This window comes from Capra hircus, chromosome 10 (assembly GCF_001704415.2).
Source record: "Capra hircus breed San Clemente chromosome 10, ASM170441v1, whole genome shotgun sequence".
Classification (NCBI taxonomy): domain Eukaryota; kingdom Metazoa; phylum Chordata; class Mammalia; order Artiodactyla; family Bovidae; genus Capra; species Capra hircus.
In genome coordinates this window covers 48,876,960-48,897,026 of record NC_030817.1, presented here as the reverse complement: position 1 = coordinate 48,897,026, position 20,067 = coordinate 48,876,960, and the positions used below count along the sequence as shown (strand labels likewise).

The 20,067-nt window shown below is 36.2% G+C and overlaps 1 protein-coding gene across 1 annotated transcript in view; it reads left to right on the top strand.

The window, feature by feature from the left end:
• The window catches only part of RFX7 (regulatory factor X7), a 142,141-nt gene that overhangs the window by 63,154 nt on the left and 58,920 nt on the right, over window positions 1–20,067 (top strand). Inside the window, exon 3 of the mRNA XM_018054246.1 lies at window positions 4,892–4,925. Coding sequence (XP_017909735.1) covers window positions 4,892–4,925 — 34 coding nt within the window. The remainder of the gene's footprint in view (window positions 1–4,891; window positions 4,926–20,067) is intronic.

Below are 20,067 nucleotides of genomic sequence, written 5' to 3'. Positions count from 1 at the left end.
GGTTCCAAATAGGAAAAGGAGTACATCAAGTCTGTTTATCGTCACCCTGCTTATTTAACTTCTATGCAGAGTACATCATGAGACACGCTGGGCTGGAGGAAGCACAAGCTTGCATCACGATTTCTGGGAGAATTATCAATAACCTCAGATATGCAGATGACACTACCCTTATGGCAGAAAGTGAAGAAGAACTAAAGAGCCTCTTGATGAAAATGAAAGAGGAGAGATGAGAGTAGAAAAAGTTGGTTTAAAGCTCAGCATTCAGAAAACTAAGATCATGGCATTTGGTCCCATCACTTCATGTCAGATAGATGGGGAAACAGTGGCAGACTATTTTTTTGGCTCCAAAATCACTGCAGATGGTGACTGCAGCCATGAAATTACAAGATGCTTACTCCTTGGAAGGAGAGTTATGACCAACCTAGACAGCATATTAAAAAGCAGAGACATTACTTTGCGAACAAAGGTCCATCTAGTCAAAGTTACGGTTTTTCCCATAGTCATATATGGATGTGAGAGTTGGACTATAAAGAAAGCTGAGTGTCGAAGAATTGAATCTTTTGAACTGTGGTGTAAGAGAAGACTCTTGCGAGTCTCTTGGACTGCAAGGAGATCCAACCTGTCCATCCTAAAGAAAATCAGTCCTGAATATTCATTGGCAGGAGTGATACTGAAGCTGAAGCTCCAATACTTGATGCAATACCTGATGCAATACCCGCTGCAAAGAGCTGACTGATTTGAAAAGACCCCGATGCTGGGAAAGACTGAAGGCGGGAGGAGAAGGGGTCAACAGAGGATGAGATAGCTGGATGGTATCACCGACTCAATGGACATGAGTTTGAGTAAGCTCCAGGAGTTGGTGATGGACAGGGTCGCCTAGTATTCTGCAGTCCATGGAGTCGCAAAAAGTCGGACAGGACTGAGCAACTGAACTGAACTGAATAGGAAAATAGAGACTATATCTTCTGCCTATGGAAGTATGAATGTATACAGGAATTTTTGGAGAGGAATTCTGTAATACATAATTAAACTGAAAATACATATTCATGAATCCTAGAAAATTGACTTCCAGATTTATAACTGAGAAGTTTTTGATTGTGTATACCAGGAGACATGTACAAAGACATTTGTTGCAGCATTGCTTGAAGAAAATCTGAAAAGTACCTAATTGGCTTTCAGTAAGGAATGGATGAATAAATGTGATATAGTCATTCAGTGAAATACTTTCAGCAGTTAAAATAAATGGACTTCATCTAAAGTGTATCAACATGGAGAGATTTCAAAGACAGGGTTTGGTGAAAAAGACATTTGCAGAATATATACAGTGTAATGGCATTTATATAAACATTTAAAAGCTTCTAGTAAAGGGGAATATATTTAGATCTATGGTTTAAAAAAAATCATATTTTCACTTTCATGTTGATTTGTCTAAAATATGCTTTTCTAAGTGGTCCCAAAGAATTTTCTTTATATGGGGACTAAGTGTACATTTTGTCACTCATTTGTTCAGTGGATTTTATTGACCATCTAACATGTGCCAAATGATAATACAGCAGTGAGCAAAACAGATTGAGCCCATTTTCATGGAGTTTAAATTCTAGCCAAGGAAGATAAGTGATGGAAAGTATTTTACATGAAGAAGTAGTCAGGGAAGAAGTGTCTGTAAAAGATAATATCTAGCAAAATCATGAAGAAAGTGAACAGATAAGTTATATGGAGGAAGGGTCTTAGAGGCTGACTGAAAAAGCCAGTGCAAGGCCCTACTCCTGCCTTGAGAAGCAGCAGGGAGGCCAGCATGGCAGGAGCTAAATGAATGAGGAATAGACTAGTATGATATGAGATGAGAAAGATAGCAGAGGACTGGATCCTCCAGGAACATAGGACTAATGTGGTGGATGGTGTCACTTTGAACACTTGGTTGAGAGTAGCTCACAGGACTGATGCTGGAGGGTGTAAGGATAGATGCTGGGAAACCAATTAGAAGGTTATTATAACACTTTTGAAAAGAAATGATGATGGTTTAGACCAAGGTGGTGAGAAACAGTTGTATTTTTTATGTATTATTTTTTAGCAGCAATTCTTAAACGATAGAAAACCCTCTTCAGGTTAGTCACTCAGTAATGTCCGACTCTTTGCGACCCCATGGACCACAGCACGGGAGGCCTCCCTGTCCATCACCAATGCCAGGAGCTTGCTCAAACTCATGTCCATCTAGTTGGTGATGCCATCCCAGCCATCTCATCCTCTGTCATCCTTTTCTCCTCCTGCCCTCAATCTTTCCCAGCATCAGGGTCTTTTCCAATGAGTCAGTTCTTCACATCAGGGGGCCAAAGTATTGGAGCTTCAGCTTCAGCATCACTCCTACCAATGAATATTCAGGACTGATTTCCTTTAGGATGGACAGGTCAAATCACCTTGCAGTCCAAGGGACTCTCAAGAGTTTTCTCCAACACCACAGTTCAAAAGCATCAGTTCTTCGGCACTCAGCTTTCTTCACAGTCCAACTCTTACATACGTACATGACTACTGGAAAAACCATAGCTTTGGCTAGACAGACCTTTGTTGGCAAAGTAATGTCTCTGCTTTTTAATATGCTGTCTAGGTTGATCATAACTTTTCTTCCAAGGAGTAAGCATCCTTTAATTTCATGGCTGCAGTCACCATCTACAGTGATTTTGGAGCCCAAGAAAATAAAGTCTGTCACTGTTTCCATTGCTTCCATGAAGTGATGGGACTGGATGCCATGGTCTGCATTTTTTGAATGTTGCGTTTTAACATAGCTTTTTCACTCTCCTCTTTCACTTTCATCAAGAGGCTCTTTACTACTTCTTCACTTTCTGCCATAAAGGTGGTGTCATCTGTGTATCTGAGGTTATTGATATTTCTCCTGGTAATCTTGATTCCAGCTTGTGCTTCATCCATCCTGGCATTTCACATGATGTACTCTGCATAGAAGTTAAATAAGCAGGATGACAATATACAGCCTTGATGTACTCCTTTCCCAGTTTGGAACCAGTCTGTTCCAAGTCTGGTTTTAACTGTTGCTTCCTGACCTGCATACAGATTTCTCAGGAAGCTGGTAAAGTAGTCTGGTATTCCCATCTCTTTAAGAATTTCCCAGTTTGTTATGATCCACAGTCAAAGACTCTGGTGTAATCAGTAAGACAGAAGTAGATGTTTTTTTGAAACTCTCTTGCTTTCTCGATGATCCAACGGATGTTTGCAATTTGGTCTCTGGTTCCTCTGCCTTTTCTGAATCCAGCTTGAGCATCTGGAATTTTATGGATCACATACTATTGAAGCCTGGCTTGGAGAATTTTGAGCATTACTTTGGTAGCGTGTGAGATGAGTGCAGTTGTGTGGTAGTTTGAACATTCTTTGGCATTGGATTTCTTTGGGATTGGAATGAAAACTCTTGGTGAGAAACGGTTATATTTTTGATATATTATTTTTTCACAGCAATTCTTAAACTAAAGAAAACCCTCTTATCTCAGAGAAACTGTGGGAGTTAAGTGAGAAAGATAGCACACTTTAGCTGCTAATGAGTGAGAAGCTATACATACAATCCCAAAATCCCCCAAAATTTTAAACTTCTTAAGATTTTCTTTGGAGGAGGGAATTTCAGTTCCTCTTACCAAAAGGTATCATTTACTTTTCTTTTTCTGTTAATGATTCTGAATTTTGCAGTTGAGTTTAATACAGTCACACTTTGGTCTTTAAATAATCAAATTTGAAATTCAAGTACAAGGGTAAAGTTTTGAGGTTACTGATTGCATTAACTGAATTGTGATTTAAATACTTAATTTTGCTTACTCCACAGATTAAATGTATAGCTATATATAAAGGCAAATAACCATTTTTTGCATTTATATGGCTCTAGAACCTTTTGTTGAAGATAATATGGTTTGTAACATCTTTTATGATTGTATATAAACTATCTTTGAACTTTTGTATGATTTCATTGCATTTGCCCTTTGATGTGTTAAGATTCAATTATTAAATTATTTTATACTGGCTTCATTTGTTTTATATATTGTTCACTTTTTTCAGTAATTCAGTTAAATTTATATATAGTGGCTTTTGTGTTATTTCTAAGTATAGTCGTTTTCTCCAACTTATTGTCATTTTAGCTAATCTTTTTTACTTTTATGTCTAGGAAGTCCATGTGTGTGTGTGTCTGTGTGTATATGAGGGAGGAGGGAGAAAGAGGGGAGGGGAAGAGAATCTACTTTTTATTTTTTTAATTAAAAAAAATTTTTTTAATTTTTACAGCTCAACAAGCTGTATGTGGGATTTTAGTTCCCAACCAGGAATCGAACCCACACTCCCCTACAGTGGAAGCAAGGAGTCTTAACCACTGTACTGCCAGGAAAGTCCCTAAGAGAATCTACTTTGTAACAAGTCTTTAGATATACAGATAATATTACACCATTATGGCTTTTAAATGCCAAACAAATCATTGTCCAAAGTGGCAAGCATACAGTAAAAATCGTAATTCATTGTAAACTCTCTGTTCTATTTCTATATGTACCATATGTACTAATACATCTTCAGTTTTATGTATGACTAGAAATTTAATCGTTTGTTTAAAATGTCAGTTATAATGATAGAGCATAACAACAATAAGATTACTATAGCAATGAACTCAGTAAATATTCTGATCGTGTTTTAGGATTGAATTTAGTACAATGAGTAGGAGATAGGTTTTTGTTTTGCTTTGTGAAAAATGCAGTTTTAGGCTCCAATGCCTAATCTTAATAAGAAATTTAACTTATTTTTTTCATGGATATGAAAAAATGGATATGGATAGTAAATTACCACATGTTTGAAAATACTTTGAATATTTAATAAATTTATTAGTCTTACTAATTTAACTTTCTTTTTCTTTTAGCAAAACTATACAATCTAAGGTGGACTGCATTTTGGTAAGTAAAATAACTAATCTTAAAGTTTTTTTGTGATAAGGCTTTTCCTACTATATAAAATATATTATTTTTCAGTAAATACTTATTTTAAATATAACTGAGTTTTAGTGAGTAAAATTTGACGTTTAATTGCAACCATAGGGGTGAACTGGCTATATGCTGTCTACTTTCCTATATGTCATCAATAATGAAATCATAATCTGAGGTAATTGCATGTTTTTGAAACTTACTGGCTTTTACTAAAGATCGCTTCAGCATTTAATAAAGTGAATGTTTAGCTTTCTATTCTAGTAATTCTTAAAGGATTTGTTAAAGAAAAAGTTTAAGGTGTTTGATAAGTTAGTTTTCTTGTGGTGAGTGATGTGAAAGTCGCTCAGTTGTGTCTCTTTGCAACCCCATGGACTATACAGTCCATGAAATTCTCTGGGCCAGAATACTGGAGTGAGTAGACTTTCCCTTCTCCAGGGGATCTTCCCAACCCAAGGATCGAACCCAGGTCTCCCACATTGCAGGTGGGTTCTTTACCAGCTCAGTCACTAGGGAAGCCCAAGAATACTGGAGTGGGTAGCCTATCCCTTCTTCAGGGGAATCTTCCCAACCTAAGAATCGAACTGAGGTCTCTTGCGTTGCAGGCGGATTCTTTACCATCTGAGCTACCAGGGAAGCCCTTTTGTTGTGGTAGTGTGTTTTTTATATTTGGGTTGCTAGACTTCAAGAATTAAAGCCACAATAATCGTTTACATTTAGATTGGACTTGTAGACTATAAGAATTTGTTTAAATAAAAGCTTTTTAAAATATTTAATGTATTAGGTTTTGTTGCTATAATATACTTTTCGTGTTTGGACTGGTGGCCTTTGGGAGTTAAAGCCACAAAACAGTTTAAATTTAGATTGTATTTTCAGTTCCATTGATCTTCTCTTAAACATATAAGGGAAGAAGTATGCAGCTACTGAGAGTACTGGAATAGTACTGACTTCTTTCATGTAAAGTTTATTAATGGAATGTTCCCTGAGCTCTAGAATATTCAGTGACTGCACTGTTAGATTCCCCAAAATGTCACTGTTGTTAGTCTTTCTCTCTTGTGACATTAGGACTTTCTTACACAGGTTTGTGTCTTCATTATAAGCTACCTTTTTTTTTGTTAGGGAGCAGGGGTCTGCAGTGTCTGGTGCTGAAATAGTATATGATCTTATTAGCTTATGATACTAGTTTCTAGGTAGGTGAGTAAATAACATTACTTCATAGGAGAAGAGGTATGAAAGGTTCTCCTATGCTTTTCTAACCTAATGTTTGAGAAAGAGTACTTTGTGGGGATGTTTTCCCCCTTTTTTCCTTTTTTTCAATACTCTAAAGTAGATGATCTTGTTACTTCCCTTTTACAAATGAAGAGACTAATGCTCTTGCATTTACTAAAAAAAAAATATTATTGGGCCAATGCCAAATATTTGGGAAACAAAAGGACATGTTCCCTTGCCCTCAAGAAATCCAGTCTGTTAAAATAGATTTAATAATTCTCTTAAGACCTAGGAAGGTAGTGACTGGGGATGGAGGGGTAGCCTTACCCCCACCGCTGAGAGCATTTTCTGTTTCTCTCTGCTCTCAAGAGTTCATATCTACTCTCAGTTGTTTATATCTATCACTCAGTAACTACTGCATAATTACTCTTTGCTAGACCCTGTCTGGGTGTCAAAATACAATGGTAAACAAGACAAGTACAGTTGCTATCTAAGACTCTCACCTTTTTTTTCTTTTAGAATCTGAGATAATATTGGAGGAATATTCAATTTTTCTTTTCATTGAGAAAGTTGAGACAAGGTATAATTTATTAAATGTGGCATTTATAAAATACTAAATAAGAACAAAAAGGATTTTTAATCTTTTAAGAATTCAGAAGTGTTTATATTTTAGCATAAATATTAAAGTTACATATATATTTGATGAACAAGATAGTAAGATCTGTAGCTTCATAAAGCTTCCGTTTTATTGAGTGAAGTAGACATTAAATGAATGGTCAAATAAGTAAGCTTTACAACTTCAGATAATAATAAATGCTATTACAAAAATTTTACAAGGCAAAAGGAGACAGCTGATGGTGTACAGGGAATCTTTAGATTGAGTGATTTAGGAAAAGTATCTGAGGAAATGACATTTGGAAAGAGACCTGAATAAGAAGAAGCCAGTCTTGTGTAAAGATCTGCCTGTGACAAATACTAGGCAGAGGGAACAGAAAGTACAAAAATTCTGAAACAGAAATGAACCTGGAATGTCTGGAGAATATGAAGAACCCCGTGCAATGGAACTTAACAAAGGGAGGAGAGGATGATAGGAGAAAAGAATAGCTATGGCAAATAGTATGTGTTTTATTCTAAGTGCATGGAAGCCAATTAAAAGATTTCAAGTACGAGAATAGTATGATCTAGTTTTTTTTTTTTTTTTTAATACCCTAGCAGTTGTTGGGAAATAGGCTTTTAGGGGGATAAGAGTAGAAGCAGGAAAATCAGTTAGGCTATTGGAAAAGTCGAAATAAGAATGCAAGGCGGTTGCTCGCTTGGAAGGGGAAGATGGGGAAAAAATACAGTAATGGGTTCAAGGCATATTTTGGATATAAAGCCAGTAAACCTTGCTTGCTGATGTATTGATTGTAAAGGGAGAAACAAAGGAATTAAGGATAATTCCTTTTGGTCTAAAAAATTTCCTTTAGTATTTCTTATAAGTCAGATTTGCTCACGATGAATTCTCTTGATCTGTATTTGTCTGTGAGTGGCTATTTTACTTTCAGTTTTGAAGAATAATTTTACTGGATATAGAATTCTTGATTCATAGGTTTCTCTTTAAAACATTCCATCTCTTTGAATATATCATTTCTCTACCTTTGGCCTTCATTGTTTCTGATGAAAAGTCAGTCGTTAATCATGTTGTTATCTGGTACATGATGAGTTGTTTTTCTCTTCTTGCCATCAAGATTCATTCATATATTCATTCACTCACCCACCTACTCTTGCTTTCAACAGTGAGACTATCTTACAGGTAGGTATGGATCAATTTGTGTTTATCCTACTTTGGGATTTCTGAGTTTGCATCTATAGATTAATCTGATTTGAGAAGTTCTCAGCCGTTATTTCTTCATATATATATATATATATATATATTTATATTTATATATTTATCCCTTGAATTCCCCTCTTCATAGGAAGCTGCCATTACACATAAGTCTAAATGATTGGTTTTATCCCTCTAGTCTCGGATTTTGTTCCTTTTCTGTCTGATTATCTTTCTTTATGTTCTATTTTCTCAATTTTTGTTGAGATTCCTTGTTATTTTTTTCATTGTCATCAAGTTTTCCTTTTCATGTTTAAACACAGTCAACCTCATCCGTGTGGAATAGGTCACGGGAGAAGCACCAGACAGGAGTACAGCTGACTCTCGCAGTTGATACGGGAAGTTCAGCAGTTTTTAACGATCAAACGCTTCTCAGTATGTTGCTGTTAGTCAGTTTCCAAAGCCCTAAAATCATTTTTCCATCATTTTAGAGTTATTGGGGTGGGGGTGGGGGTCCTGGCCTATTCATTCCATTTGTTCTAGGTTTCTCAGCTTTCTCACATTGTTTTTGTCACGTTTTCTTCTATGGTTTTATCTTCTTATGGTTTTAGCTTTTTGTATTAGGTCTGTGAGCCGATTTCATTTAAATTTATGTTTGGTACAAGATGAACTTCAGTGTTTATTTTTTTAACCAAATGGAGAGATATCCAGTTGTTTCAGCACTGCTTATTAGGAAGTCTGCCTTGGGTCTTTGTCTAGTCTCTCTTTTCTCATCAGTTGCTATCTGTCTTTATGGCATCACCACAGTCTTGTCTGTGGTAGCTTTGTCAAAAGTCTTGCCATCATGATTTGAATTGGTTTTGGCTTCTCCGTACAAATTTCAGAATAACCTTTGTCAATTTCTGTCAAAAAAAAAAAAGTCTACTGGAATTTGTTTGTGTTTCAGTGAGTTTATCGATAGATTTGGGGCCAGTGGCCATCCTAATGACACATTTTCTTAATCTATAAGCATGGTGTATCTCCATATTACTTGATTTCTCTATAATTTCTCTCAGCAGTGTTCTCTGGTTTTCTGTGTATACGTTTTCTATATATTTTGCTTAAATTATTCCTAAATAAGATTTGGGATTTTATCACAAATGGCATTAAAAAGTGTGTATTATGTTTTATTGCTGATTTGTATATTGACCTTGTAAGTATGCAGACTTTAAGTTCACATATGTTATGTCAAGTTTTTGAATTCTCTACCAAATCAATCATATTATCCATGAATAAAGAAAAGTTTAACCCCACTTCAGTCCAAATGTCTGTTCATTTTTCTCACCTTTCGCAGCTACAACCTCCAGCTCAATTCTGAATAGAAACGGTGAGAATTGGATTTCCTTTCCCTTGTTCGCAGTCTTAGGGGAAAACCATTTATTCATTCACCTTATAATGTGATATTAGCATTAACTTTTTTATAAAAGCTTTTTTAAAGTTATTCCCTTCTGTTCCTTTTTTGTTAAGAGACTTTTTTTTTTAATCACAAATACACACTTGATTTTATCAAGTGATTTTTTTGTACTTATGGAAATAATCACATGGTACTTCTCTGTGGTTCTGTTAACCTGATAAATTATACTGATTGATTTTCCCTTGAATGCATTGAATGCATCTTTGCATTCCCCTGGTAAGCTCCATATGGTGCATATACTTCCATATGTTGTGTTATACTTTTATATACTGCTACATTGGATTAGCTATTTTTAAGGACTATTTGTGTTAATTAGGGCTTTTGATCTGATGGTTTCTTATAATATCTTTGTTTTTGATATCTGGGTAACGTTGACTTCATGAAGTGAGTTTGGAGGTGTTTTTCTTTTATTTCTTGAAGGAATTTAAATTAAAATTAGTATTATTTCTTTTTTGTTTTATTTAATTTTCTGGCCACCCTGCACAGCTTATAAGATCTTAGCTCCCTGACCAAAAATTGAACCTGGATCCTCACCTAGGCCCTTAGCAGTGCTCTCATGGGGTCTTAACCACTGACTGCCAGGGAATTCTCTCTTATTTTTAAATATTTAAAATATGGTAGAGTTCACTAGTGAAACCATCTGTGGAAAAGGTTTTTGTTATGAAATCAGTTTCTTTAATTATATAAGGCTAGTAAATTTTTTCCTGATGCAGTTTTGATATTTGTGTCTTTCAAGGAATTTGTTCATGTTTCCTATAGCAGTGAGTTTGTTAGTATAATATTGTTTAATAATATTCCCTTATCATCCTTTACTATCTATAGGATTTTTAGCAGTTCCCTCTCATTACTGAAAATTAGCAGTTGTATCTTCTTTTATCTTAATCAGCTTAGCTAGAGGTTTAATAATTTTATAAATGAAACTAAACTTTTGGTTTCATTTACTTTCTTTCTTGTCAGTTTTCCATTTTCTTTCTCCTTTAATGTATTTTTTTTTTCTTATGCTTAACTTGGCTTTAATTGACACTTATTTTTCTAGCCCCTCAGTAAAGAAATTTTAAACTTTTTTTGTCTTTTCATTGTAAACATTTAATGCTACAAATAATCCTCTAAGCACTGGTTTAGCTGCATTCCATAATTTTTTGTGTGTTTTCATTGTCATTCAGTTAAATGAAACTTTTTAAAATTATAATTTATTCTTATTACCCATAATATAGGATGATCAGTTTCCAAGTAGATGAGTATGTATTGAATCTTGTTTTTGGTATAGCTTAGTGAATGTTTCATATGTACTTGAAAATAGCATATATTCTACTGTTATTGGATAGACTGCTCTTCTGTCTCTGTATGTCAACTATTATCAGTTAGGTCCAGTTGGTTATGGTTTTTCAAGACAAATTTATCCTTACTGATATTTCACTTTTTCAGTTACTGAGAGGGATGCTAAAATCTTGTATTTGTGATGGTGAATTTTTAAATCTCTGATCCTGTCAGCGTTAACCTCATGTATTGAAGCTATTAATAGGAGCATAAGCATTTAAGATTTTTATGTATTCTTCATGAATTAATTCTTTTATTATTATGTTTTTGTTTTTAATCTCTAGTAACATTTGTTACTTTCAAGTCTGCTTTGTCTGATATCACCATAGCCCCTCCATCTTTCTTATAATTAGTGCTTGTTTGTGTGGCATATCTTTTTTCATCCTTTTACTTCTAAGCAAAGTTATATAAACACTTTATAGTTAAAGTGTTCTGTTGTTGATGACATCATATGCTTAAGCAATCTGACAAGCTTTGTCATGGAACTGCCTGTAAGGTTGAGTGTATGTATACCATTTTGCTAATTATATTCTTACATTGTAGGTCTACTGTTGATTAATTTGCCCAGATTTAGTTTATTTGAAAAAAGTCTTTCATTTACGAAAGGTATTTTCACTGGGTATAGAGTTCTAGATATTTTTTCTTTCAGCCTTTTTTGCAGTGTAGATCTGTTTTCTTTTTGGTTTGCATAGACTCCATTGGGAAGTTTGTTTTCTTTCTTGTTTCCCTGTGTGTAATCTGTTCTACTTTTCTCCTCTGGCTTCTTTCCAGATTATTTATTAGTGATTTTTCAGCAATTTTATAGCCTTATGGCCTTGTTTTTCTTTGTTTTTGACCTGTTTGTGATTAACTGAGCTTCCACAATCCTGTGGGTTTACAATTTTACATCAGCTTTCAAAAATTTCCAGCCATTCAAATACTCTTCTTTGCCCCCTTCCATCATGGGTCTCAAAGTTTATTTATGTTACGTTCCTCAGTAATTCTCACAGGTCACTAAGGTTATATTTAGTCATTTTTTTTTCTTTTTGCTTCATTTTGGATAGTTTATATTTCATTTAATATTATTATCACATTCCTTAATCTTCTTGACATATGTGATCTCTAATTCTATTCAATGAATTGCCCATTTTAGACCTTGTATTTTTTGAGTTCTAGAAATTTCACTTGGTTATTTTCTTTTATATCCTCCATTTCTTTTGTTAAATCTTTGAGCATGTTCATAAGAACTCTTTTAAGGTCTTTGTTTTCTAATTATCTCTTAAGTCTCTTTACTGAGTTTTTGTTGCAATTATGAGATCATATTTTCCTGCTTCTTTACATGTCTAGTAATTTTTAGTTTAGTAATCATTTAGAATGTCTAGATTTTGTTCTCTTTCTTTAAAATGTATTACAGTTTTCTTTGGCTGCAGCTATTTGCAGATTGTCCTTTTGACGTAGTGTTTAAGCTTTGTTGGGGCAAGTCTAGAATAGCTAGACTTTAGAGTTAGTTCAGCTTTTATACCGGAGAAGGCAATGGCACCCCACTCTAGTACTCTTGCCTGGAAAATCCTATGGACAGAGGAGCCTGGTAGGCTGCAGTCCATGGGATCGCTAAGAGTAGGACAGGACTGAGCGACTTCACTTTCATGCATTGGAGAAGGAAATGGTAACCCCCTCCAGTATTCTTGCCTGGAGAATCCCAGGGACAGGGAAGCCTGGTGAGCTGCCATCTATGGGGTCACACAGAGTTGGCCATGACTGAAGCAACTTAGCAGCAGCAGCTTTTATACTAAGGTGTTACTGCTGTAGTGTCTATACTGAATTTTTGGGGTGTTGACTGAGATCTCTCAATGCTATCTGATTGGAATTTGAACATGCCACAGTCAGTTGCAATTTCTTGGAATTTCTCTGCATTCCGTCTGTATTTGCCCATGGTGACCTCATCTACTTTGATGGTGTCAACTAATCTCAGTATGCTAATGACTCTTAATTATACATCCCCAGTTTATGCTCCAGACCCACATGGCCAGCTACTGTCTACTGATCAGTTTTACTAAGATGTCACATAGGCACTTCAAACTCAACTTTTCCAGAACTAGTTTCACTGTATCACACTCCAAATTCTGAACCTATTTGTTTTGTTTCCTATTGCAACTGTAACAAATTATCATAAATTTAGTGGCTTAACACAAGTTTATTATCTTGTCATTCTACACATCAGAAGTCTGACAGGGCTTACTTAGATAAAATGAAGGTGTCAGGAGGACTGTATTCCTGTTGGAGGCTGTAGGGGACTTTCTTGTTTTTTAGCTTTTAATGGCTCCATCTTCAAAGCCAGCAATGACTCCTCACGTCTTACACTGTGTCCCTCTGACACATCTCTTTTTTTGTAGTCAAATCTCCTTCAATTTCCCTCTTATTAGGACTTTTGTGATTTCATTAGGCCTGCTAGATAATACAGGATGCTCTCCCCATTTCAAGGTCCTTAATGTGATCACATCTGGAAAGGCCCTTTTACCGTGATGTAACAGATTCACAGTTCTAGGGATTTGAGGATTAGGACATGAACATATTGGAGGGCCATTATTCTTTCTATCATATTATCTTAGTGAATATACTCACTCAGCCAACCTAAAAACCTGTTAGTCTTTCTTGTTTTCATCCTCTTTCTCACCTACCTCACATCTAGTCAGTCACCACCTCCCATCACTTCTGCCTTCAAAATTGCTCCATTTTTGTATATCCTGACTGCTTCTACATTAATGCATACTATTGTGTTTGTTGGAAATAATGGCAGCTATTTTTCTGCTTCTCATCCCTCCTCTTTTATTCCATTCTTCAAAACATCATTACACCATCTTTATGAAATGTGAATCTTTGTATTTTATACCCTTGGTTAAGACCTTTTACTGGTTCTCCATTGTTTTATCTTAAGGCATTGAAGATCCTTCATACTTGGCTTTACTTCTCTTATTCAGTCTCATCTTTCTCTACTCCCTCTGCAGGCTTGTCAGCAAGCTGTAATGAACGCTTGTGAAGTTAGAGAAGAGAATATATACCCTCTTAGTCTAGAACAACAATGGCCATTAGAACATTCTGCATTGGTAGAAATGTCTGGTATATGTGCTATTCAGTTTGGTAGCCACTACAGACGTGACTATTTGTTGAGCTCTTGAAATGTGGCTAGTGTGACCGAGTAACTGAACTTTTAATTTTATTAATTTGATTTTAAGTTAAATAGCCAGAAGGTGCTAGTGGCAGCCTTTTTGGATAGTGCAGTTCTAGAACAGTGGTTCTCAACTGGAGGCAGTTTTGCCCCCAGGAAACATTTGACCACATCTGGAGACATTTTGTTTTTTACACTAAGAGTGTGCGACCAGTTGAGTGAGTAGAGGACAAGTATGCTATTTAAACATCCTGCAAAAGTAAAAGTGAAGTCGCTCAGTCGTGTCCGACTCTTTGCTACCCCATGGACTGTAGCCTGCTAGGCTCCTCTGTCCATGGGATTTTCTAGGCGAGAGTACTGGAGTGGGTTGCCATTTCCTTCTCCAGAGGATCTTCCCAACCCAGGGATCAAACCCAGGTCTGCTGCATTGCAGGCAGACGCTTTACTGTCTGAGCCACCAGGGAAGGCACAGGGCACTACTTTATAATAGACTTCTCAGCCTAAAATTGTCAGTAGTGTTAGATGATGAAAAACTCTGGTCTAGACTATCCACTCTCTCTCTCTTTTTTTTTTTTTAAACTGTATGTAGCTGTATTTTGAGATTCATCTTAGATACTACCCCCTCGGAAAGCCATCTGTGATTTCTCAGGTCTGAGTCTGATATATCTTCTTTCCCCTAATATCCTGTGCTTACCTTCATTTGTTTTATGTAGTCACCTCTATGATAGTCATAATTTAGTATTTTTATTTGTTCTTGGCTTCTTGAGTGTAGGAACATAATCATTGGAATAAGCCCACAGGCACATGAGGATGATCAATAAATATTTGTTAAAGTTATGAATGAGTATAACCTAATGACTCAATTATTAAACATATTGTGATTTAAAATATCAAGAAGTATTACCACCTTCAGTGGAGACCTTTCAGAGACCATAAACTTGTTAAAATATTTTAATTTTTGTTGGAATTACTGAATACTTCACAGTTTGCCCATAAGAACAGAAACTTTTCTCATTCCTTTAGAGAAAGACCAATTTTTTTTTTTTCCTGGCATTCTTCTCTTTCCCCCTGTTCTCCTCAGCTTAGGTATTTCCCTTCCTCACATACTAACCTGCTAAGAGGTAACCACCCCTACTCATCCCCAGAGTACAGATGGGGAACTGAAACTTTATTGCATAGATTCAGGAAAGATTTAAACAAGTAAAGTGGAATAAATAGATCAGAAACTAAGAGTAACTGGCAATATAATAGAATGGCTCAGAGCTGAGACTCTAGAATGACACAGTCCTGAATTTGTATCGTTACCCCTGCCTTTATTGCCATTATTATCTGATTTTGGAAAATTTTAACTTATTTTAGTTGTACTTTAAAAGGTGGTAATAATAGTTTCTAATCGACTGAGTTGCTGGGAGTATTAAAGGAGATAACAACTGCACTTGTTACTGGCATGCCTCAGAGATACTGAGGGTTCAGTTCCAGACCACTACAGTAAAGTAAATATTGCAACAAAATGAGTCACACAGATTATTTGGATTTGCAGTGCATACAAAAGCTATGTTTACAGTATACTTTAATCTATTAAGTGTGCAGTAGCATTAGGTCTAAAAAATATTGTACATACCTTAATTAAGAGACTTTATTGCTAAACAACACTAACCATCATCTGAGCCTCTAGCAAGTCTTAGTAGTGACATCAAAGATCATTGATAACAGATCACCATAAGAGATACAATGATGACGGAGAAGTTTGAAATACTGTGAGAATTACCAAAATGTGACACAGAGACACAAAGTGAGCAAATAATACTGGAAAAAACAGTGCCAGTAGATTTGCTCAGTGTAGGGATGCACAAACCTTCAGTTTGTTAAAAAAAAAAATGTAGTATCTGTGAAGCACGATAAAAGGAAACTCAACAAAAGGAGATATGCCTGTAGTGTAAATACAGGCACTCATGGCAGCTTCAGTCGAAGGTGCTATACATGTAAATTGTTAATGTGAAATCTAACTGACTTGTTAAGCACAAATATGTGTTTCTAGAAGGCTAAACATTAGTCAGGGATCACATTTTATGTTCATCATCATGGAACTTACCATTTAAGAATGATTGCTTACCGTATGGAACCTCTGAGGGGACAACATTGAATCCCTCAAATACAGAGAGAGGAAGATAGAGAAGTTGGGAGTCACCTAGCTACAGCTGTCCAAGAAGCCAGAAGATGCACATCGTAGAACAGCTGCCGGTATCAGCCGTCCATGCTCCCGCCACCTCCAGGACTTAATAAATGCTGTTTCCTCTGCCAGCTGTGCTCTTCTCAATTTTCTTCTCTTGGATGACTCCTGCTCCATTCGGACTTGGCTCAAATACCTTTTCAGAATGCTTTTTATCTACTAGGAATGCATTCAGCTGCAGATAACAGAAAACCCCAACTGTTGGTGGCTTAAAGAAATAAGTTTGTGTCATCTAGTAAGTCCAGAGCTTACTATTGTACCGCTATAATAGCGGTACAATAGCTCACCAGAGTCTTAGGCCTTTTGTGTTTTACTGAGTCACCTTTCGTCCCATCACAGCATTGATGGCTGCTGCACGTCCATACCTTCCATCCAAATGCCAAGGCAGGAAGAAGGGAGAAAGGGCAAAAGGGCTTTCTTCTAGGAAAACTGTGTTTATTTTCAGGGCACCTACTTCTGTTCCCACTTCAGGAACTTCCACCTCCAGGGTGATGTCACTTGGGTTCACCTAGCTACAAAGGAAACCAGGATACAGAGTATTTTGTTTTCTAGCCACTAGACCAGAAGACAAAGAAGAAGGGAGTAAGGCTCTTGCTTTCATGCGCCTTATAAAGAGCTTTCTACCCCTGTTACAGCTCTTACTATATAGTATGCTGATCCCCAGGTTAAATTGTTTCCTTCAACAAAAATAAGGTTTTGGTAGTAAGAACTGTGTCTCATGGTCTTGGTATCCCCAGTGTTTAGTATCTTGTCTAGTACATGGAAGACAGTTAACATTTGCTAAGTGATTATCTGCAAATAATAATTATCAAAAACTATGTGTAATATGCACATAATATCACCTAAACAGAGTTTCTCTCTACAGATTATTATTATTAACATTTATTGAGTATTTATTATCATGTGACAGACAAGTACTTTACATATTTTATTATTCAGTCCTCATAATTTGCCTATGAGATTAATTTGTTATCATCCTCATTTTACAAATGAAGAAACAGGTTCAGACAGGTTAAGTAACTTACTCAGGGTCATAAAACTTGCTAATTGGTAGAATTAGGCTTTTAATCCAGGTAGTCTGACTCCAGAGCCAAGACTTTTAAAAACAGTGATAAACATAACATTTTTTAAAGTGTCTAAAATATGAGGTTATTTATATGAATTTTTAAAAATTCTACTTCTTCTTCCTGTAATTAAGAACTGTTTCTGAAAGTAATTATCCACTTTGAAAATAAATCTGAAGAGGAAAAAAAATAAAAAGCTAGCCTCATCATCTTACTGAATTTTAGTAATCAGTAATTCTAAATTTAGTCTCTTTTTTGCAAGCAGGTTGCTTGAATGCCATTTAAAAAACATAATATGCTCACTAAAACAAAATAGCTAAAATGATTTTAACTGTTTAAATTGATTACAATTGTAAAGACTATGGCTCTATGAAATATACTAAAAGTAAATAATAGAAAATTGTATCTATACTATTTTTAAAGCCTAATATTTGCCTGCTTATCAATAAAGACATGAAAATATTTTAGAAGCATATGAATAAAATTTTTATTAATATTTTAATGCTTTTGTAATAAAAATTGATTTTTACTTAATTTTAATAGTAATTAGCGTCTTAAACTAAATTTTTCATCAGTTGTAACAACTTTAGATCTATAATGCCATTGTACATTTGTAAAGCCTATCCAGTTATATTTTTCATAACCAGTTTAATAGTCAAGGCAAAACCTTGCATTGATACATCCAATCCCATAGGATTAGCAGAGTTGAAAGCTGCTCATTCCATATTACCTAATCCCCTTATTTTAGTTAATTTAAATTGGACTACTTGAAAGCTATATCAAGACCAATATTTGAGAGAAATAATCCTGAATGTTTGATGGAACAAAAGCCTGCACTGACAGGCTGATTCTTTACCGCTAGCGCCACCTGGAAAGCCCACAAGAAGGGTAGGCACCCCTGAGCCCCATATTGCTCAAGGGTCAACTGTATTTTAAATCCATTTAAGTCCATATTTTAAATCTGTCAGGTAGAGTGTTCAGACTTACTTCTAGGGCTCTCTACTGACCAGTATTCGAAGAGAGGAATTATGTATTGCCATTTACTTTTAGGTTTAAAAAATGCAGTATTGGAGAGTTAACATAGCCTAATAAAGCATCTGCTTTCAGAGCTTTCTGTGCTCTGCACCAGGAAGGCCAAGTAAACTCCCCTGGGCAGAAATTGAACATGTCTAATGAGTTCCTGCAAGGAGATCCAACCAGTCCATTCCGAAGGAGATCAACTCTGGGATTTCTTTGGAAGGAATGATGCCAAAGCTGAAGCTCCAGTACTTTGGCCACCTCATGCAAAGAGTTGACCCATTGGAAAAGACTTTGATGCTGGGAGGGATTGGGGGCAGGAGGAGAAGGGGATGACCAAGGATGAGATGGCTGGATGGCATCACGGACTCGATGGACGCGAGTCTGAGTGTACTCCTGGAGTTGGTGATGGACAGGGAGGCCTGGCGTCCTGCAATTCATGGGGTCGCAAAGAGTCAGACACGACTGAGCAACTGAACTGAACTGAACTGAATGAGTTCCTCTCACAGATGAGTCTAAAGGCTTCCTGACCTAAGTCCATTCTGCTGGGGGAAGGCTTACTTATGAGAGTTAAACCAAGGAGGACTTTTTGGTTTACCGTTAGGAGAGAGCAGTTGAATGGAATGCCTGTTTCTTCTGGAGAGCCAGGGAAGCTTGAAATTTGGTGACAGATGCCATCGTTCAGATTATTCAGTAGTGAGGCAAGTTCCGTGCAAGGGAGCACTCTCAGAAGGGTCCTTTTGCAAGGGAGTACAGAAGAAAACTTGAAAGGGTCAGATTGTGTTGAATCAGTAGTCAATGTGTCTTAGGTTCTGAATGCTGCTTCAGGATTCTACTCTCTGCCTCCAACCCTTGCTGGACTGCTGTTTGTCTTCCCTGGAGAAATGAACAAAAATTAACCGTCTAAGCTGTGTTCTATTAAGAAACTTTCCTTCTGTAATGGACACCAAAGTTTACTATTAGATAAATCCTAAAAACCAGCTTTCTGAGCACACATGAGTTGTCTGTTATAAACTTAGGACACTGAATCCTCGTTTTTACATGCCATGCATTTAACTCCTAATCATAGATATTTTTCTTACCTGTAGTCTAATCATTTCCATTCCCCAGCTGGCATTTGAGACTGTCACCTCTGTGTTAGATTCTTTGAGAGCAAGATTTTTCCAAGAGCCATTCTTTACAGTGTTATGGGAGCCATAACAGGATGTATTGGGACAAATAGTGAGAAGCCAGAGTCCGTTTTTGTCTGTTAATAATGTGGAGTTTTTACTGTCAGTTCTTGCCCTGCCTGGCCATTAAAACAGTCAATCAATGGAAAACAAAAGTAGGCTAGAACAAAGAAAATTGGTAACTCTTTTAAGAGTTTTTCTTATTGGTTAGCCACTTTGTGAAACAGTTTATGTTCATACTTTACAATGAAACCTTCCTTGACCACTCTGGGTGAAGTTGTACCTTCACCAATCCTTTTTCCTTATAGTATTTATCATTATCATGCAGCAGATGTTTTACTTCTAAATTTTATTGTCCTGAAATGTAATGTCATGCATGCCTAAAGCATAGTTGGCATAAAACCCAGTACTCAATGCATGAATGAAAATAATCTCATTTAACTTTTTTAAACTTTTCAAATCTTTCCCATAGTTAATGTTTTAAGTTAGAAGTCAATTCTTTTATGTGCCTACTGCTGAAGTGGTTAGATGAGCACTGAAAGATATGTGAAGCAGCATGTAGAATATCTGCTTCCTGAGAACCAGAATAATAATGTGAAAGTGAAAGTGAAGTCGCTCAGTCGTGTCTGACTTCTTTGTGACCCCGTGGACTGTAGCCTCCCAGGCTCCTCCATCCATGGGATTTCCAGGCAAGAGTACTGGAGTGG